The sequence below is a fragment of the Phoxinus phoxinus genome (genome assembly GCF_949152265.1).
Source record: "Phoxinus phoxinus genome assembly, chromosome: 2".
In the NCBI taxonomy this organism is placed as follows: domain Eukaryota; kingdom Metazoa; phylum Chordata; class Actinopteri; order Cypriniformes; family Leuciscidae; genus Phoxinus; species Phoxinus phoxinus.
This window is the reverse complement of record NC_136877.1, coordinates 39,714,537-39,735,994: the sequence shown is the minus strand read 5'-3', so window position 1 is coordinate 39,735,994 and position 21,458 is coordinate 39,714,537. Positions and strand designations below refer to the sequence as shown.

The window sequence follows — 21,458 nt, the reverse complement described above, 5'->3', positions numbered from 1 at the left end:
TTACAAATACATAATTAATGATGATAATTTTCTTTTACCATTCTATTGTAAAAAAATTAAACGAAGACTTCGGATACTAATATAAATCTAAATGTTTTATATGAGTGTTTAAGTGAATATACTGTCAAATTAATACTGACCAGTAAACACAAATGGTAAAGTTGGAATCTTTATTTGGCTGTCTTTTTTTTTTTTTTTTACATATACAGTTAATTTGATATTTTATATACAAATATATTCAGTTTAGTCAAGACCTAGTGCATGAATGGTTCACGGTGAAAACGATGTCACTAGTGTGGCCTTGGCACGTGTCCTTTTCTCCCGTCTATCATTCAGTTGTTGTTGCCGTCCATCTTTCTGTTGTTCACTGCTTATGTGAGGACCAGGCTCCATGACATCACCTCATCTGCGCCAATACTGTGGATTTTAAACATAAAACGTTAGTAAAAGTCCAATATGTCAGCTATGCCAATTACACGGGACCGCTATTTGGCCATTTTTCAGGATCTGTCAATAATCATAGCTGATTAACAAAAGTGTGAACTATTAAAGCTGGAATACACTGCAAGACTTTTAAAATATGCACAGATTTTTAATCGCTGATGTTGTATTATCCAACGCTCCTCATGTGTTTTTTGACCTATCTGAGCTATCGTTTGCGCACCAATCTTCAGCATACTTAAATTTCAGTTCAATATGGATGGTATCCGATTAAAAAATAACATATACAATTAATAAATAGAGCCAAATCTGTGAAACTGCAAATAGAGCCAAATCTGTGAAACAGCAGACCGGCCGTTTTAAAATCAGTGTCGGGTAAGAGTAAGATACTTGTCTAGATTTTACAGATGCTATAAACTCGTGAAGTTTACTTGATGTTTTTTTATTATTATTATAATTAAAATCATACAAACAAATAATACATTAAAATACATATACGTGAAGCACGCACAGCACATGACCTTCTGTAACAGCCACGTCTAGAAAACACACACACTCCCACCTCTGAAATGAACATGGAGATTTTAGTCCAGTCCGAATCGGTGCATTTAATCACAGACACTGAGTGATAAGAATTGTAACTCAAACGTCGTTTAGAAAACTAGTCCAACACTTAGAACGGGGATTAAGTTGACATGTACTTGCAACGCTACTTTTAGTCAGTAGAATGTCTGTTGGGGAGCATCACAATAAAGAGTTAACAGATATTATGCAAATACTCTAATGACTGCTGCTAGTTAGCATGTACTGTAGTTGTACATTAGTTACTTAAGTTAGTAGAATGTTTTTGGGGGACAATAAAAATAAAGTTTTACCAATTGTTTTTAACACAACATTCTCAGAAATCCGAAATGTGTGCTTCATTGCTAAGAGAAGCATGACAAATGAAAACAATATCAAACGTTTGATCTCCTCTGGATGGAATCAAAGACTGAAGCTAAGAAAATTGGCTGGGCTACACTGTGATTAAGAGTGAAATCTTTCAACCCTGACTGCCCAAAATCTGCAGACTGGCCCTGAACTTCAGCAGCTAGACTTAATTCATCCAGACAGCAAATCAGGGGGAAAAATCTGCGCAAAGTTGTGTAGTGTTTTCTAGAATTTAGCAGCACAGGCCAAAACATTGCTACAGAACAGTAACAGAACAAGCTTGTTTTGAGCAACATCATAAATAGGCCTTGTCCTTAATAGTTTCCATGCTGAATTTGCAAAAGGGAAAAAAGTATTGCGTTAAAAAAAATGAGGAAACATACACACCTGTGCAAATTTGTGTATCTGTTCAACCACTGCAGCAAACAAAGCCCCTACACTCTCATCAATCAGACTCTGCATATAATGCACTGCTTCCTCATCTGAGAGGTCCAGTCGAAACTTGTCCTGAACCTGCAGTGGACAGGCAAAGAATGAACAGGTTCAAATCTTATTGCTCATTTTATTCTATAATTTTGGGGCCAAACATTTAGGACCACACAAACCTTTTTCACAGTTTTGTCAGGCTCCAGTGCAATGTCCGGAATGTTCGCATCCACCATCAGAGAGAACAAATTCAGAATGAGATTGGAGTATCTGCATATGAGAACCAGAACGACAAAAAAGGTTATGATTTCAAGTTAGACATACTACATATAGGAAGTAGGTCTTCTTTAACTCACCTGCGTAGGTGCAGGAAGGCGGTGTAGCACTGTTTCCTGAACTCCTGGTATTGTTCGCTCTGCATGCCCCCCATCCCTTCCACCATCTCCTTGCTCAGCTTCATAGGGGGTGGCAGAGGTTTAGGGTCCCGACCCAAAATATACCCAAAATCGATATGAAACAGCTTCCCTGCAAGCCAGAGATACAGATCAGCACGCCCAATCTGTTTTTTCATAAAGTCATTGAAAGCTGTGGTGCGTTTATCGAGTGTACCAGTCTTTGTGAGAAGTAAATTGTCTAGATGTCTGTCTCCAACCCCTAGGATGTAGGTGATGACGCAATAGCCAGCTGAAAAGTATATCATGATTTAGTACACGCAAATAATGATTTATAAAGAAGTAAATAATTAATAAAGCTAAATAAACAAACTGAAGCTCACCACAGCTTTTAACGTATGTGTCCATGACTTCAGAGCTGATGCCATACGGCCCCTTATCATTCGGTGCGTGCTTTCGGAAGAAACTCTGCATGGAGACATAATTAATCAAGAGAAATAAAAAAAGATACGAGAGCTTTTTCTTTAGTTATATTACAAATAAACACAGAAGAATGCGTTTAATACATCCACTATTTGGCACTATTTAAGCACCTTGCACCTACAATTCTATTATACAAATGTAAGTAATAAAATATTACTTTTATTTTAAAATATGAGTCTTTTTCCCCTCTATTGTGATGTATATCCAAGTGAAATGGGTGTGCAATCCTATTCATGGTGGGCCACGTTCCTGCAGATCTTAGCTCTAAACTGCACTACCGCACCTGGCTGGAGGTTTCAAGCGACCCTAAAGACCTTGAAGACCTGGTTAGGGTTGGAACTGAACTTTGCAGGAAGGTGGCCCTCCAGAAGCAGGACTGCATTATTGTATTGTATTGCGTTACCTGAATGTTGCCTTCAGTCGCCAAAACTTCAGCCACGGGCACTGATTGCATAAACTGCATAAAACCTGCAGACAAATCATAAGCATCCAGTGTAAAATGAAACTCCCACACGTGCATTGACTGGCTCAATACTGAAGCAGTACTGACCATGTTTGGTGCTGGTCGCCAGAACTTTGTATGGAGTCAACTTCAGGTCCAAATTCTCTTTCCTCAGCAACTGTTGAAGATAAGAAAGCTAACAATCAACTAAAAATTATATTATTTTAGCGGTAGCATTATATGAAACAACAGAAAGTATTTTTTTTGTGTGTACAGGTACTGTATGTAAGACGACGTTAATGAATACTGATATGAACTGTGTCCTGTTGGTACTGTGTGAGGAAATGAGCTTTTAATGAGCTCTTCGGACCTTATCCATGAGTGAAATAATCTGCAGGATGAGCTGGTCCTGTCTCAGGTCATCTCCATGTTTAAAGATGACTGGATATTGCTCCCCATCCTCTGTCTTAAAGATGAGCTTTGCTGGCATCAGAGCGCTCTGAAAGAGACAAAAACTGCGGTCAGGGGTGGATGGATGCATGTGAGATCAGTGTAATGGATATAAATGATGCTACAATACCTTAAAGAGTGTTGCAGTCTCAGGTATGATGCCTTTGATGCGGATTTGAGGTTCCAGAGGGAGAGGGATGGGCTCGATCTCTGACAGATTCACCTTCTCATTATCAGCCAACAGGCTCTGTAACCGCTCCGTCTGTCAGAGACAGGAAAAAATGAAATGTAACAAAAAACTCTACCAAAGATTCCTCATGATCTACAGCAGATGTCCCGTACCTTTTTCTTGCGGTTTCCGCTCTCTCTCTGAACAGCTTTCATGAGTTGCACTAGTCTGTCTACAAATGTCTGCTGGGAGGCCAGAAGGGAGCGCATCACTCTTACACTCTTATCACCCTGGAAAGAGACAAAAACATCACATATTATTTTCAATATCTTCTATTTCAACACTTCACATCTATTTACTTTTATCAACCAATCATAATGTATAAGAGGCATGAATTTGCAATATAATCAGACACAATCACTTTTTGTATGCACTTTGAAAGTACAATCTTAACTAGATTGAATATCTCCGTATTGGTTGCGATTGTGTAGACGGACAAACAATTGCTTGATAATGAAAACTTGAGCATCATGCCTGGTTAGGTACAGTAGTGTTCAAATGTTGTTTTTATTTTAGCAACTTTTATTTAGTAAGGATGCATTAAATTGATCAAAAGTGACAGAAAATACATTTATAATGTTATGAAAGATATTTCAAACAAAGGGTGTTCTGTTCATCAATCAAAGAATCCTGAAAAAAATAGAATTTAACATTGATAATAAGAATGTTTCTTGAGCAGCACATCAGCATATTAGAGATACAGATTTCTGAAGGATCATGTGACACTGAAGACTGGAGTAATGATGCTGAAAATTCAGCTTTGCCATCACAGGAATAAATTACATTTAATTAATTAAAGATATTAAAATATAATAATATAAAAAAAGCAAACAGATATTTAAAGTGTATTACTATTTTACTGTATTTTTGATCAAGCAATTACAGCCTTGGTAAGCATAAGAGACGTCTTTTAAAAACATTAGAAAGTTTTACTGACTCCAAACATTTGAACAGTGGTATATATTATCAAATTAATTTGTTTGTCAGTCATGTGGGTTCAGAATGTGTAGGTACCTTGAGCAGAGCCTGACTGAACCGCCTCATTACATTGAGGTACATGTCATGGGTTTTTGGGTCTCTCTGCTGGGTGTCCTGATCCTCACATTCCACTATTACATACCTGCAGTAGAAGACAATATCCAAACAACGTTTTCTTTTAGTTTTAAACCTTACATATGGAGTCGGTGGAAAACCCCTTGATTAATGAACTCACCAGTATAGATAGTTTGCCAGAGTGGAGTTTTTGCAGGCACGTGATATAAGGAAAGTGCACAGATCTTGCTGTGGAACACAGGTCATACACACGTTACATAATCTCCACATCCCCTTTATCTAAAATAAACTGTTTTCTTTTTTACATCTGCTAACTTTTTATTTTTACACTTACCTCTAGATTTTCACCATCTGCTCCCTCTTTGCCTTTCTGTCCACTGGGCATCACAGGGATGGTTGATGCCACCTGGGAACTGAAAAATAAATCAGTGAGTGGAACCCTCACGTTTTTTGTTTTTCAATTTTGAATTGTTTAGAATTCCAACAGTACATATATTCTGAGCATCTCTGTATCATGCATGCAAAGATGTTGAAAGATGCTGTGATTCTATGAAAAGTAATGTCTAAATATGGGGGGTGGGAGGGTTGGGTTCCCATTTCACATAGACGCATGTTCTGTGAGGTTTCAGCTGACCTTTCCAGATCTCCTATTGTTGAGCTCTCTGCCAGAACCCCCTGACTGTCTCTCTTACTGGCAGGCTCCAAACCACCCTGGATATCAATGAAGTTCTCATATTTCAATGCCTGTACCAGCTGGAGCAAGTACATTAGCAGATCCTATAAGGAATTACAAAGAGAGATGAGGTGTGTGTATGGTATGGTTATTGTAAAGAGTCAGAAAAATAAGCAGAATTAAATGTTTATCCGCAGGAATCAGGTACTGCGGATAAACCAAAAGATTCCCATTGGTAATGGTGTGTGCATATTTAAGGATAGTTAATACTGCATTATAGAAAGTATAAAATCATTTGACGCACAAAGAAATATACTGACACATATACTCTAGATAGAAGACATAAAAAACACAATACTGTAGACTTTACCTCATCGTCAGCCTGCTGCAGCCTCGCGACGGCGTAGCGTCTGACTGTGGGGTTGGAAAACTGAGAGGACAGCAGCTCCAGGGAATCCTCCACATCCATCGGCCGCCACTTTCCCAGCAGCTCCAGGGCCTGTTTGGCCTCCTGGGGCAGATCCCAGTTCACACACTTCAGGAACTTAGTCAAAGCCTAAAAACAGAGCCACAATTAGATCCTGCTTTGGACACAGAGTAAGTTTGAGACACCGCCCTACTACCAATGGGGCAACACTAGTAAACATGAACATAATTTAACATTTTGGGGTCAGTAAGATGTATTTATTGCAAAATATTTTTTTAGGACTCTTTGATAACTAGAAAGTTCAAAAGAAAAGCATATATCTTAAATAGAAATCTTTTGTAACATTATACATGTCTTTACGATCACTTTTGATCAATTGAATGCATCTTTGCTGAATAAAAGCCTTCATTTCTTTCATACTGACCCAAAAACTTTAAAATGGTTAGTGTACAGTACATGTGCTCACTCACCTTTTCTTGTGTGGTGAGGTAGTATCTAAACTTCCACACAAGGTCCTGTTCCTCAGAGCTTAGCTGTTTAGTGGGTGGGTAGCTCACTATGATCTATGACAGATACATATACATATTAAAAACACATCTGCAGAGATGTCTTGTGGACTTTTTTTTCTCTTCATCACTAACATTGAGTTGATCACGTGTGGCTGCATTAGGTTTGAGATCGTGGTCAGACGGTCCGCTGCGCAAACTACGGGCCAGTTTATGATGCTTACTCTCCACAAGGTTCTCCTGCAACAGAACACCAGCACCAGTAAGTACCAACTTTGTCATTTTACATGAAAAGTATTTTTTTTACATTATCAAGTGCCAAAATATACACCACCATTTGTGTGTAAGTCCCGGTTTACACCTGGTATTAAGATCACAAGTGGACGACGCTAAATACAGGTGTAAATAGGGTCTAAAACACTTTCGACCGATGATGGATGATTCTTTCTCATATGATCGAACACACACAAGACCGCCTTCTCTCCGCCTACTGACCTAATGCATAAACATTATGGGAAATGATTTAAACTTTGATGGCTGAAGACCCAAGTTTGGTTTGAAGATAAAAAAATTGCCAAGCACCATTCCTTGAAGAAATCAGGACAGAAGTAATTTAAGGTGGACAAAAGAGATTAAAACACCAGGTGTAAACGGAATTGTGTCTCCCTTGTCTCCTTGTGATCCGATCGACCAATGCGCATCTTAATACCAGGTGTAAACAGGGACTAAGACAGACATTTATTACAGATTCTCAAACCAATGAACCCAAGTTAACTGACTTTTTTGTTTTTATTTCCACTCACCATGCACATCTGAGGGTCTGGGACTTTCACAATATCTGAACTGGTTGGCAAAGGGGAGGAATCATCAGCATCCTGAAAAGAGAGTCACGTAAATTTACCTGGTCTATTAACTACACTCCTTTTAAAACTTTTGATCAATCACTGATTTAAAGTCAAAATAAAAAGGCATTCACAACCCATTTTACTTCAAAAAAGTAAACATTTATTTTTCTAAAACTGTAAGTTGGGGCTTGTTTTTACTCATCTAAAAATGATAAGATTGTTAAAGTATTTATTTCTGACTGCTAATTTGCAGTTAAAATTGTGTGGGACTGCTTCCCTCCTAAAAATGTTTTGAAACGAATAACCGCCAAGTTCAAGTTTACCCTCAACAAGCTATTCTTTTCAAACTAAATGTTAATACATATTTCATTAACCAAATGCTTAAATAGTAATTTGGCTATTAGTTAACATTAATATCACAACCTAGTCAACTAAAAATTTGGACATGAAGCAGAGCTGATACATTTTGATGAATCATGCAATAACAAGGAAAGTAAACAGGGTTATTTTGAATCAATTTTAACTGAAGCAAAAGATGTAGTTAAAAATGGATATACCTTTTCGTAATAGACAATGCTGTATTCTTGTTCGCCAGTTTTGACACGAGGGAATTCCACCATAAGGTACATGAAATTAGAGCTACGTTTCTCACTCTGTAGAGAAAAAAAACGTTATGAATCATCTTAATTTGACATACTTGTGGTTTTTGGGATCTACAAAGAGGTTATAAAAATGATAGTCATGTCGTATCATGACACCGTTTACCCCAAACCCACTCACCTCATTGATCATCTCAATCTCTCTGAAGGTCAAGCGATCCAGCCAGTCTACTTTAACCATGTGACCCTGACGATGAGCTTTTGTTAGCTGGGAGAGACAGAGAGAGAGAGAGAAAGGCAAAGAAAGAGAGAGGAAAACTTAAAGAAAAAGACATATTTCGAAGACCAGTAACACTAATACCTTGTGCGCACAATCCTTTAGCCAATCATATGACAGTGGCGTGTCAGCCAGCAAGAGCCTCAAATGCAAAAACGCCCATTACAAAGTAGTAGCACACTAAGATGACTCAGCCCTTTCTAAACAAACAGTTAGTAATAGTTAGTACAATAACACATCTCATCTAAAGGCCACCAAGAGTCTAAGAGGACTTTGTTTAAACAGCCATACATGTGTTTTAGTGACTAAACATAATATCCATAACATTTAAAGGAATGTTCCCAGTTCCAAACAAGTTAAGCTTTGTCAATGGCATCCACAACAAATCATTCTGACTTATCCAGCACGACAATCTTTTTATTTAATCTGTAGATTCTTCTCAATTGTCCGTTTGATGTAGAACTTCTGTGGATGAACGTCTGGTTATACATTACAGACACGATTGTTGTGAACAGAGGTTTAGGCAAAAGCTTACCAGCTTATAACATGAGTTGAAAGATGTTGTTAAAAGGGCTCAAGTTGTATCGGACCTGCCATATTTTTAAAAATTAATTTATAGTAGAGCTGCACGATTCTGATTTGAGAATATTTTTTTTGTTTCACGATTCTGAATAGACCACTAAACAAAATAACATGCAATATAGTAGAGGTTCTGATAAAATGATAAATGCTGCAAATTATATAAATTATAAATACATTTAAAAATATTTCATTAATTTTAATAGATTTTTTAAAAATCGGTTTGTTTGAATGAATAAATTATTGATTCAATGACTCGCGCATAAAGACTCAACATTTTTGAAAAATTCTCTTGAATGATTCAATGACAAATACATTTTTTAGCAGTCAATTCACCTTTGGCTAAGCCCCGCCCCCCTTAGTTACTGTTGCTACCTCCGACAACTTCATCTGGGCTCTAGTTTGGTATCAACATGGCTTATGCTGTGACAGCTCTTCCTGCTGAAATTTTATCAAACTTTTATAAAGCAGCAAATAAAGTGTCCGATAGAAGTAGGCAAAAGGGGCTCAGTGTGCGTTCGAAGGTTATATTCAAGACATACCGGTGAAACGCAAGCAACAACAAGCCAAATAGAGGCAAAAGCATAACGGTCACAGTCAAAAAATGAACCACCGCATATCCTAATGGAGACGGAGGCGGGGACTAACAATATCAATGAGCAACACTGTTCATGCAAAGCTGGGTGGGTCTCTATTCACTTCTATAATCGTTATTACAAAGCAAACGGACTACGCGAGTATAAAGTTGTATTTATTAGCAGCGTGTGCTAGCGTATCAACAATTAGGGCAGAGAACCGAAATCATAACCTAAAACAGCATAAAACTGTCTAACTAGTATAACTTCACAGTAAGGTTAAAAGCAAAATGTATCTTAGAGCACACAAAAGTGAGCTTGTTGATCCTTGAGGGGTTTCGCTGAATGTGAGGACGTCCACACAGTTTAATCCAAAGAGGACACTTGTCAGGATTTGACTTCGGTTTTGGGAAGGGAAAAAACGGACACCCCCCTCCAACCTCTCTGGGAAACGCGTATCTGTGTTACAAATGCCCCAGGCACAACGTTTAACCATATTTTTGATAAAACTACGAGGGTAATAGCCTGCCGAGACCAAAAATATGAGACGCCTGTGTTAAAGTCAATGGAGCGCTGTGAAAAAGTGTCGGACCTCTGTGGGAGCTCGTTCTTGGCTGCGCTGTGATTGGTCAATCTACATTCTAGGGCGTGGCTTAGCCAAAGGCGAATTGTCGCCACCTAATGGTGTAATGAATTGATGCAATCTTTATTTTGATCACTACTGTAGGCATCAGTGTTTATATCTTTTATGATAATTTGAATTATTGTAAAACAGAAATAAATATACTGTGTGGTTGAAAAGACTGTTTGTGAAGCTGTTTCATATCTATACATGACAACTGCTCTCTCTGGGGCAGCGGCAGCACCAACGCAGATTTGGATGTTCGCTGTGATCGTTCTTGTCAAAGGTTTAAAAGACATAGCCGAATCCTTGTCATTAAGAAATACGATTGCATGGGTGTTTTAATCGGTATCGCAATCTTTTAATGATTAATCTAGCAGCTCTAATTTAGTGTCATAAAAACCCTTTCTCAAATCCCCTGAACACTTGGTGTGCTTTATAACAGCTTTACTGCTGCACATAAATTCTCAAAATCAAAAATGAATATAAAATGTTAAATAAATTAAAAATGGTGGGGGCAAGCAATGTCCAAAATGTCAGTGCTTGAAAGTCCAAAACACACAGAAAATTATACACTTATGCTATTTGTGAAAATGTGGGTCAAATTAAACAAGCTAAGTATAATGGAACCCATCCTATATCTTGCCCAAAAATGAGACGAGCACACACTCATACACACACATACATACACAAACACATACACACACATTCAGCATTCCTGTCCCGTTTTCTCTCATACTCACGTCACTAAGTATCTCCAGGTCTGGGCCCTGGAACAGAGGGCAGTTAAAAAAATTTCCTTTTAGAGAACACACACACACGCGCGTAATCACACACGCACGCAAGCACGCACACACGCACACACACACATCAGTACACACAACAGCACATCCATCTATCCCACCCTGCCACCCACTTTTCATTTAACATATCCCTCATGTGCAGTAACTGTCTACAGACATATTTCTCGCCTTTCTGTCTCAATTGGGCTTCTCCACTCCCCAATCTCTCAACTGACCTTGGCTAGGCGGCCCATCTGGTCCTCTGACAGAGTGCTGCTGGTCCTTCCTGGTGTACTAGTGGGCTCACTGCCATCACCCTCTACGCCCGGCCACACCTTCAGATCATGCATACCCTGCCGAAACATTCTGGGAGACAGAATGAAAGAAGAAGAGAGATGAAGAAGGATAAGGGTAAGGGAATTATCCTTATTAGATGTAAAAGAGGTGCAAACTTTTGTGGAAAAATGTCAACAACAAAAAAAACATCAAGTTTGTCTCTCTAACAAAAGAGAGTATGTAGCAAAGATTGGTGGGCCAGAATTGCACTGCATTTCACATGTACAGAATCGTTCAAATGTTGTTGTCTTTTTGAAGAAAATCTCTGCCCACCAAGACTACAATTATTTGCTCAAAAATAAAGTTTTTTTTTATACATTTTAAAATGTAATTTATTCCTGTGCTGGCAGAGCTGAGTTTTCAGGAGCCACGTGGAAAGTTTTTGTGGAAACCATGATATTTTTTATAATTTTATTTTTTTTAATTCTTTGATGAATAGAAAGCTCAAAAGAACAGCATTTATTTGATATATAATTATTTTGTAAAATTATAATCCTATTAACTGTCACTTTTGATCAATTTAATGCAGCATTGCTGAATAAAAGTAAATAATAATAATATTGACCCCAAACGTTTGAACAGTGAGAAATATTTGAAACTGATTGTGAAAGTAGACAGATCTAAAGGTTTTCAAAACAATTATTATTATATTCAACAGACTATTTAAGTCTCTTTTAACCATAGATACATTTCATTCAAATAGAGCTCGATCACATGACATTTTCAGTTGTTTACATGAAGGCTAATGAGGTACACTCATTATTAGTGATCTGATGAAATAGTAGACCTTTACCCATATTTCCCAAACAGGGTGACTGTAGTGCCCCCAACAGGTGTGGCACGGCCGGGTCCATACACATCCCAAACAGTTAGAGTCACCTGGGCACTCTGAGGCAGGTCAGGGTACTTCACTGGCAATCTCAGCCACTCGTTCCAGCTGCGAAGAAGAAAAGACCAGGAAAATAATGTGACATAACACATGACTCAATACAGTCAACAAACTAAATCTGAAGGTATTAATGTTTTTTTTCTAAATTAAGAAAATGAATTATACTTGTCATGTATCTGTGTAAATATCTGAGAGGATGATAAAGGTATCAAAATATATAGGCTATATATCTCTGCGACACATCTCTGGCATATTTTGTTTGGTTTCCTGCTCTGACTCATTACTGGGTCACACTTGCGTAAAGTGAGCCACAATGTGAGATACGGATATTAACCGTTGTTAAATGTACTCACTTCCAGCGAGTGCTGAAGGCCTTGTAAGACGTCCGTACTGGCAGAGCGAGTGGCTTGCCCTCAGCAAACACCTGACAGGTGACGTACAGGTCGGAGCAGCTCTCCTGGTAGAGTCCCGAGAATCGCAGCATGGGGTCCTCGAGCAGAGATTTATAGCTCTTCTGCTCTCTTTTGCCCTCTAGACTGCCTCTGCAAAAGCAAACACAAACGAAAGGCTATTTCTGCTCAGTCAGCACACAACACAATGTCAAGATATTTGGGCTCTAAATTTGACCAATGATTTCCATGACTTTTCCACCGCACATTATATTCACACTGACGCTAGTTGTTAGTACTGTCATTTGTGGGAAAAATAAATAAATAAATATATATATATACACACGATATTCTGCAGGACGTTAAAGCCTTCATTAATCATTAATTTTCATTGCATCTTTTTTCCATTTAATAAAAGAAAATGGTGAATATGGCTCATAAATGTAAAATGATTATAGAATTTTAACTGTAAACACTTTAACAACAAAACATAGTTTTGGTAACATACTTTGGAGATATGTTAACACTACTGATACACTAAGATTTTTTTATGTTTTTGAAAGTTTCTTGTGCTCACCAAGGCTGCATTTAAAAAAAATAAAAAATAATCAGTAAAAACAGCAATATTGTGAAATATTATTACAATTTTAAATATATGTTTTAAAATGTTTTCTATTTTAAATTGAAAAGATTTTTGAAAATAAATTTCTATTTTTAAATGTAATTTATTCCTGTGACGATGAAGCTGAATTTTGTAAATCATTCTAATATGCTGATTTGGTGCTCAAGAGAAATTTCAATCACAGTTGAATTTTTTTTTATCCATAAAATTTTTAGCCCAAAAATTATAATTCTGTCATTAATTGCTCACCTTCATGTCATTCCAAATCCATAAGACATTCGTTCAAACAAATGAAGATCTTTTTAATGAAATCTTGAGAGCTTTCGTTCCCTCCATTGACTGCAAGGCAACTAGCCAACCACTTTTAAGCCCGAGAAAGGTATTAAAGACTAAAGTAATCCATGTGACTCCAGTGATTTAACCTCCTATTTATGAAGTGACACAAGTGCTTTGTGCAACAATAAAAACATAACTTACTACTTTATTAACAAAATAATACGCATGTGTGTTGTGTTGACGCGAGAGCAGAATTTGATGCCGTGAACGCGCGTTTGAGATTAATATTTTTGAAAAAAAAGAAATAGAAAATTATGTTATTTGTGCAAACAAAGCACTCGTGTAGCTCCATAAAATTTTGGTTAAATCACTGGAGTCACATGGATTACTTTATTGATGTCTTACTACCTTTCCTGGGCTTGAAAGTGGTAGTTGCATAGTCAATGGAGAGAAAGACAGCTCAATTGAGGGTGAGTAATTAATGACAGAATTTTCATTTTGGGTGAAATAACGCTTTAATATTTTTGTGAAAACTAATATTCTTTTTTTTCAGGATTCTTTACTATAATTTCTGATAAATTGAATGTGCTCTTGCTTAATAAAAGTATTAATTTGTTTCAGTTTTGTTGATGTGTCCGATACTCCAAGTGCTAGTGCAACGCTCGTGCGAACGCTACTAGTGTTCGCAAGCATCTAAAATACACAACATGCACTTTTAAAAAATATTTTATTTTACTTACTTAGACGTTGGTTTTACAATATTCAAGTTAAAAAGTTATTTTTTTATTCCTATTTCACACTTAAAGGGACAGTTCACTTAAAGGGACAGTTCACCCAAAAATTAAAAATGTGTCATTTACTCACCCTCATGTTTTTCCAAACTTGTATGAGTTACTTTTTTCTGTTGAACACAAAAGAAGATTTCAACAAATGTTGGTCAGTCACCAGAAAGTTGACGGCACCCGTTAACTTCCATAGTATTTTTACTATGGAAGTCAATGGCTATTGTCAACTGTTTTATTACCAACATTCTTTCAAATATCTTCTTTTGTGTTCAACAGAAAAAAATAACTCATACAGGTTTGGAACTTTGCAATGAGGCAAAATGTCAATTTTTGGGTGAACTATCCCTTTAAATTATGAAGGTCAGCCCTGGCCCCTGTCAAATCACCCCGTTATTTCACATGGTGACAGCTCTTCTTCATGCAGTTTGGCTTCACCGTCTTATGATGAGGTCTTGCGTAAAAGTTTGTTTACTAGCACCCTGGGATTTTTTCTGTCCTTCTAACGTAATGCAACACACTAAACACACACACACTGAAATTAAACTGATTCCATTATGCGCGCGTGTGCAGCCGGACAAAAACTAGGGGTCAGAAGAATCATTTATGATCCACACGCGGACAGAGACTCGTTAAGATCGAGGGCAAAAGGAGAATGATGTCAATAGACAGATGACAGCCCTAAAACACAACAGCTCTCGCTGGACTCGTGTTAAAACTTTATTTTCCTGACTCATAGTGTTGCCATGCTAGCTTTGGTAAACATCACAAAAACAACGATTTGACATAAATGAGGGAAGAGTCTTCCTTTCTACATTTAAAAATATAAATGCACTACATTATGTCCTCTACATAGGGATATTTGGTGATTTTATCTTTGACGAAGAAGACAATATATTTAAAACCATATTAATAAATTACATCGAGTAGATGTAGATGCATATGACGCACACCACATCTTCCAATGTTTCAATGAGCCGTTACTCGATCTCTGTTGACATTCTGCAGGTTTGACAGTTCTGCAATCAAGACAATGACTAAGGTCCAGAAACATACTCACATTTTCAGTTGGACGTTTATGTCCAAATCGCAACTATACGCGTAGTTAAACTTGTCTGTGTCCATCTTCAGTGATCGACGAAGTGTTATGCAAAACCGCAATGAATAAAACGAAACGCATATAAAAGAAAAATGCAGATTTGTCAGGCGATGGAAGATCAACTGCAGGGCCTATAGCAAAGACCCTGCACTGGATCTGCAGGAGTTTTTGCTTTTCGTAACAGTTTATACTTTTGATATAACTTCGCCTGAATAATGACAACCAATATGGCCGGTCAAAAATACTAGCAGTCTTAATTTAAGACAATAATAAAGTTATAATGAACATCTGACAGGGCTTCATCTCGTCCGCTTTTAGAAAGGAAAACATTAGAATCAGGCGTAAATAATCGATGTCAAGTTGTTCGATCGCCGCAGCAGCTTGTTTGGACTGAGCGGATCAGAAATGGCTTATTTGGTCTGGTGAATCTTTGTGACTTCCTGTTTGGTTTAAGAACGGATAGTAAAAGAGGACATTTTTGTAAGGCGTTTAAAAGTCCTCTTGAATTGCATAATAGTTGTACAATAAGATTTATTTATTAGCATTGGTAATTCTGAGCTTAAAGTGGATTAAGGCAAGACATTGAAGATCATAGAAATCTCTCTCTTTTTAATAAAACTTTTGATTTAGTTTAATTTGTTTAAATATGTTTAATTTAATTATGTACTGCATTTTATGAATCCCATTCAAGAGGATATGTGATTTGATTTTGTAGGTGCTGTTTAGAATCTATTTAAATCGCAAACTATTGTGGTTTATCTGTATTATCTACGGATAATAAGGGCCTCAGATAGTAGATGACTTTAGATGACTGGTTTCTGATACTGTGAGAAAGAACTAGTCAATCAAGTTCGTTTGTTTACAATAAATTCTGAAAGTCTTTGTTCTATGATAAATTAATATGCATGACAAGAAGTTGAATGAACTGCGTGTATCTGTTCAATAAACTTTCAAGGTGTGAAGCATACCACTGTGTGCATGTCTCTTTCTTCCCACGTGTGTCCGCATGGATCTGAAGCAGAAGACGGAACAACAGAGCAAAGTTTGTTGGAAGATATTAAATAATGAATACATTTTCTTACAATATACATTAAGAGTTTGCCAATGCCAATACAATAAACTGTTTATAAAACTTAACTCATTGTGTGATTATTTAACAATCTCGGATGGGATCTGCTATGAAACCAGTTGGTTATGGGCTTTGTCAGCCATTCTACACAGAAGGTGGACACGTCATTTACAATTGCTATCTGTCTTTTGGGTGCATGAACATAATGCTCTCCAAGTATGTTCTCCAATGCAATGAATATTGTATTAGTGTGTTTGTGTATATAGGCACCAAAATAGGTTGTACTTCCTAAAAATCTCATCTCTCTTCACATAAAGCGTGTTTCTTGAATGCCATCATTTGCAAGGGCAGAAAAAGAACCAAGCCAATAAAATGATTTAAAAAACAAGCTGTTCTTGCTTTTAATTTACATTCGTTGGCAGCTTGGCATCCTATCACTTGCATCTAAATCTTAGTGCAACCTTGGGTCCCCCTGCACATTAGTGTGTGGTTATGTAATAAATGGTGATGAGTCAGACTGCACAACAGAACAGGACCGCAGTCCATTACATCCTCCGCTCGGGACTCAAGAGCTGTTAAAGAGGATAAGGCTCATTGCCACCCCTCATGTGTTCCGAACACTCACAGAGGGGGCTCTGCTTCCTTGCTCCCATGTTTAAGGCCACATTCCTTTGAGCTGAAGCCAAAGGGCAGATGCACTCTTGGGATGATGAAGGTTTCCACTGGCTAACAGGTCTGAAGTTTTGTTTTCAGAAATTTCTTATGACCAATCAATAATTGCTCATATGATGGATTGAGTATTTGTAGGTCTGATCAATCTGAATTATGTGCAATGCATCTTAGCATTTATTTTTATCTTTAAGAAAATGGGTTTTAATTCATTGTAAACTAAACTAAAATGCTTTTGTAAAATCAAAAGGTTGATTCAAATTAAAGACTGAATTGAACAAAAAAAACTTTATATGAGGCTAAATTGAACACATTTGTATTTAGGTTTTTAGTTTATTAGCTTATTATTTTGGTTTAAATTGTATACATCAGTGATTTGCAAAAAGGGGTACTTAGAAAATTTTGCTTTGTTAAACTAGGATTTTTAAAAATTAAATATATAAGGTGCGTCATTGAAATTGTATTCAGGGTGCGAATTATGGGGGGTTTAGGGGGGTCTGACCCCCCTAATGAAGACTTGATCCCTGAAGACCATTGTGTAATTCGTACCCTGTTTGTATTGTAATTTTAAATGTGTAATGACAAATGTGTTGTAACTTTTTGCACTTCAACAACAGGTGTTGTCTTTAAGTGTGCTGCTAACTGTGATCGAACATTCAGCTCCTTTAAAAAAAAAAAAAAGAAAAGAGTTTTGAGGATGACACGTAACCTTATTCATACTTCTGCTGTCTTTTTTTTACAGCAATAGGCTACACTCTTTCACCAATTTTCTAGATTTCGGTTCTGGGCAAATAATCCTATTTTCCTAGAATTGAATGGCTACATAAGACATACATTGGGAAACAGTGGGATAGGTTAGGTTTGATTTAAATGATTTAACATGTCATTCAGGAAACCCAAAACCAAGTTTGAAGTGTACCTGTTGAATAATTCATACTAGCACTTTTAGTTACTTCTACCATTTAACAACAATTACCAAAGATTAATGGGCAACCACAAAAATAAGAACTTCTGCACTTCAAATTTTTAGCTCTTATTTGACACAAATAATGTATGAGGGGGAAAATGTTTAAATACTACACCAGTTCTAACATTCAACCAGAGGTAAACAAGGTCAGAATGCACAGCCAGAGCAGAGGAGAGAATGTGAGTCACTTTGTCCAAACTGAGGTGCTAGTCAGAGCCATAGAGCAGTAGTACAACATGCAGTACATAGGGAGGAGCTTTCAACACCTTTCAGACTACTGTGGGGTGACACAGGCGTGAATGCTACAAACAGACTTTGTGGTACCCTAGGGCCTCCTTGGAAAACGCCTGTTTCTTCTATCGCAAGTTTTTCCATCTTGATAGCAAACATGACGAGAGATGAGCTAATGTGCGAACTAGTATGTAATGTTTGGTTCTGGCTCAAAGAGCGTTACCTTCTCGGCATCCGCTCAAAGCCTAATCCCTCCCTCGCGCTCGACACCTACCTAGAAATCCTTCCTCAACAACAAAAACGCATTTCAGGAATATATTACATCTTCTCTGGTCATAAACACACACACACACCTGCAGCAGTTGCGCAATAAACGTCCAATTCTGCCTTTATGAGCTTCCTCCTGCTCATGAACATCTTCAGCTGGACCAGGCCCATGTGAGGTCATCATAGCAATTACATCATCAGCATGAGCTCGGTCCAAAGAAGCAGACGAAGGTCACGGCAACCCGAGGACCACAGTTGTGATAAATGCCTGTGTTTGTGTTTGAATAGTTACTTGGTGATGTTGAGAATCACCATTTGACCATCCACAGTTTTGTTCAAGAATGTGTGACAAAATATTGACGGTTACCTTATCATTTATACTAGGTTACAAGTCAAAAAGTTTGGAATAATTGTAGTCCATGCTCAAGGCTGCCTTTATTTTACCAAAATGGCCTACAGTAAAAAAAAAAAAGTAATATATTATGTAAATATATTTTAGAAGTAATTTATTAAGCTGATTTTTCAGCATAATTTCTCCAGTCTTCATCATGTCAGTCTTCTGATTTGGTAATAATAAAAAACATTGCTTATTATTATCAATGTTGAAAACAGTTTTTGCTGCTTTATCATTTTGTGGACACCATGATACTTTACCATTCAAAAGCTTGGGGTAAATAAGATCAAAGAACAATAAAAAAAAATCACGGTTTCCAGAAAAATATTAGTCAGAAAAAACTTTTACAACATCGTAATACTAATATTAATAAGAAACATTATTAAATTAATTAAGCACCAGTAATAAGTTAACTATTATAATTCAGCACCAAATCAGCATATCAGAATGATTTCTGAAGGATCATGTGATGCTGAAGTACTGAAAATTCAGCTTTGCCATCACAATAATAAATTACATTTTGAAATATATTAACATAGAAAACAGTTATTTTAGATTATAATTTTTCACAATATTACTGTTTTAACAGCATTTTTTATCAAATAAATGCAGGCTTGCTAGGCATAAAATACTTCTATCAAAAACATAAAACATCTTTATTATTAGTGTACAACCACCAAAACCCAGATGAACACCTGATTATCTTTAACTGACAATCCATGTTCTCCATAATTGTTCTGCGTCCTGTCTCGCGTCAACTTTTTGCTCTCTCACTCTCTTCCCCACCTCTCTTAGTCATCCCAGGATGTGTCAGAATTTCTATAGTTTTTCAAGGTCATGCCCAGTGGAGCGGAGAATGGCAATCACTGGAGAGAAAGAGCAAGTGGTGCCAAACCTCAGCTTTTTCCTTTACACCCCCCCTTAAACAGCCCAACTAACCTGCCCCCACCCCAGAGACACACCTCAGGTAGGGGGTAAACCACTCCCCACACCCGTCCCCATAAACGAAAGGGGGTATAAATGAAGGTGCGAAACAAGAGAGAGCAACTCAGAGGGCGATCGAACAACCGAGATGGATCCCATGGCGAGACATGACACATTGATGTTCTTCATGGCCTGTTTGGTGTGGACGACATGTTCAGCAGCACCAACGCAGTGTCACTTCAACTCTCAAGGTGAGAGCAAATGTCCTGTCTCATGATATTCCCTTCAAATCAGTTTTATTTGGAGTGCACTTGAGGATCAGGCACTCTCAAGGCTTGAGGAGATTGATATTCAGTGTGTTCGACGTCTCTCTTCACAGCTCTGTGTGAATATGATGGAAAGCAGTACTCTATGGGAGAAAGCTGGATGGAGCAGGGCTGTGTGCAGTGCACCTGCCTGCACCCTGTGGGAGTGGGATGCTGCGAAACGTAAGAACTGTAACACTTCTTTATATAAAGAACCTGATGAATGAGAACAGTGAGATTTGTCTGTCTGATTTTGGTATTTTGAGACCAAAAGTACACTCTTAAAAATTAAGTTTTTTTTTATTGCCATCATTGGTTCCGTGAAGAACCTTGGAAGAACATCCATGGAACCCTTCAATTGCACAAAAGGTTCCTTAGTGGAAAAAGGTTCTTCAGATTATTAAAATCTTTTTCACACTTAGAAAAAGATGGTTCCTTTAAGAACTGTTCACTGAATGTTGTTTTACGGAACACAAAATGGTTCTTCTATGGCAGGGGTTCTCAAGATCCACTTTCCTGTGGAGTTTAGCAACCTTGACCCAACTCTCCAGCCTTAAACTTTCAAGTAATCCTGAAGACCTGTATTATCTTGTTCAGGTGTTTGATTAGGGTTGGAGCTAAACTCTGCAGGAAAGTGGATCTCAACGACCAGAGTTGAGAACTCTGGCATCGCTGTGAAAACCCCCTTTTGAGACCTTTCATTTTAAGAGAGTACTATTTAGCTGTTTTGTACTTGTTGCTACATGGAACTAGTCCATTTTGATTTGTAACTTATAATTGTTGAATTACAGTGTGCATCGGCCTGTGGACTTTCCTCCCTGGTGTGAAGTTCGAGTTGAATCTCTGACCTGCCAGGTCATGCTGGTTATGACCTCTGATCCTCGTCTGCCCTGCATTCCCGGAGAAGACAACAATGTTGACCCAAGACACGGAGCACTCAACATGAAACTGGAAGGTTAGCATGGAGGAAGCCTTTAAATCACAAATCATCTGCCTGTCAGCTAACATCTGTCTCACTGTTAAGTGAGATGGGATATTACTCCTATAGCAACTGTATTCTCAAAACATAACTATTACCATTTAAGGAAGCAATGAAGTGGTTTGACATGTACAGCATGTAGGGGAGGAAAGCAAGTCCTGTGTTGGAACGATGTATTGGAGTGAGAGATTGATCAGTTCTTTTTATTTGTATGGAATGTTGTGCATTATGTGTATTTGTGCCTTTTCTACCATGTTATCATCACATCACTACAACAGTAAATATTAGCAATGAATGCTTTTACAGTTCATTCTCTCAATAGCCAAGATGTTTTCAAGCTCTGAGAGCAAAATTAAAAGTGTATTCCTGATTAAATCATTGCAATAAAACTCTTCATGAGACAAGCAGTACTCTGATTTGATAACACATTTTGTCCATGTTGCTAATTGTAAGCAGCAAAACCAAAGCTTTTCCTTAATTGTATTTGCACTATTGTAAATACCAGCTGACAAGCTTAGTAATATACGGT

The 21,458-nt window shown here is 37.5% G+C and overlaps 2 protein-coding genes across 5 annotated transcripts; one reads left to right on the top strand and one right to left on the bottom strand.

The window, feature by feature from the left end:
• Positions 1-156: 156 nt before the first annotated feature.
• Positions 157-18,521, bottom strand: pik3c3 (phosphatidylinositol 3-kinase, catalytic subunit type 3). 4 transcript variants are annotated; one of them, XM_079583634.1, is made up of 27 exons: positions 18,414-18,493; positions 16,093-16,136; positions 12,310-12,498; positions 11,861-12,004; positions 10,968-11,097; positions 10,693-10,719; positions 8,078-8,164; positions 7,855-7,950; positions 7,256-7,327; positions 6,588-6,692; positions 6,417-6,509; positions 5,890-6,075; positions 5,481-5,623; positions 5,181-5,259; positions 5,007-5,074; positions 4,808-4,913; positions 3,907-4,023; positions 3,695-3,826; positions 3,485-3,613; positions 3,223-3,292; positions 3,076-3,140; positions 2,573-2,657; positions 2,407-2,481; positions 2,154-2,322; positions 1,977-2,067; positions 1,759-1,884; positions 157-417 (listed from the first exon to the last, which is right to left on the bottom strand). In XM_079583634.1, the coding sequence occupies exons 3-27, from the start codon at positions 12,438-12,440 to the stop codon at positions 403-405; spliced, it is 2,541 nt and encodes an 846-aa protein (XP_079439760.1). In that variant the 5' UTR covers positions 12,441-12,498; positions 16,093-16,136; positions 18,414-18,493; the 3' UTR covers positions 157-402. The 4 variants fall into 4 exon arrangements, with proteins under 4 accessions (XP_079439760.1, XP_079439761.1, XP_079439758.1 ...); XM_079583635.1 differs by lacking the exon at positions 10,693-10,719 and having other exon boundaries at positions 18,414-18,521; XM_079583632.1 differs by lacking the exons at positions 16,093-16,136; positions 18,414-18,493 and adding an exon at positions 15,086-15,516.
• A 995-nt stretch (positions 18,522-19,516) lies between these two features.
• msmp1 (microseminoprotein, prostate associated 1) lies at positions 19,517-21,338 on the top strand. Its single transcript, XM_079583621.1, has 3 exons — positions 19,517-19,896; positions 20,025-20,133; positions 20,742-21,338. The coding sequence occupies exons 1-3, from the start codon at positions 19,794-19,796 to the stop codon at positions 20,908-20,910; spliced, it is 381 nt and encodes a 126-aa protein (XP_079439747.1). The 5' UTR covers positions 19,517-19,793; the 3' UTR covers positions 20,911-21,338.
• The last annotated feature ends 120 nt before the right edge of the window (positions 21,339-21,458 follow it).

Coding starts and splice junctions, on each gene's coding strand:
- msmp1 (XM_079583621.1), top strand. CDS start 19,794: ATGGATCCCATGGCGAGACATGACACATTGATGTTCTTCATGGCCTGT. Junction 19,897..20,024: donor GTGTCACTTCAACTCTCAAG/GTGAGAGCAAAT, acceptor CTCTCTTCACAG/CTCTGTGTGAATATGATGGA. Junction 20,134..20,741: donor GGAGTGGGATGCTGCGAAAC/GTAAGAACTGTA, acceptor GTTGAATTACAG/TGTGCATCGGCCTGTGGACT.
- pik3c3 (XM_079583632.1), bottom strand. CDS start 15,150: ATGGACACAGACAAGTTTAACTACGCGTATAGTTGCGATTTGGACATA. Junction 4,914..5,006: donor CTGGCAAACTATCTATACTG/GTGAGTTCATTA, acceptor CTTCTACTGCAG/GTATGTAATAGTGGAATGTG. Junction 3,614..3,694: donor AGACTGCAACACTCTTTAAG/GTATTGTAGCAT, acceptor TGTCTCTTTCAG/AGCGCTCTGATGCCAGCAAA.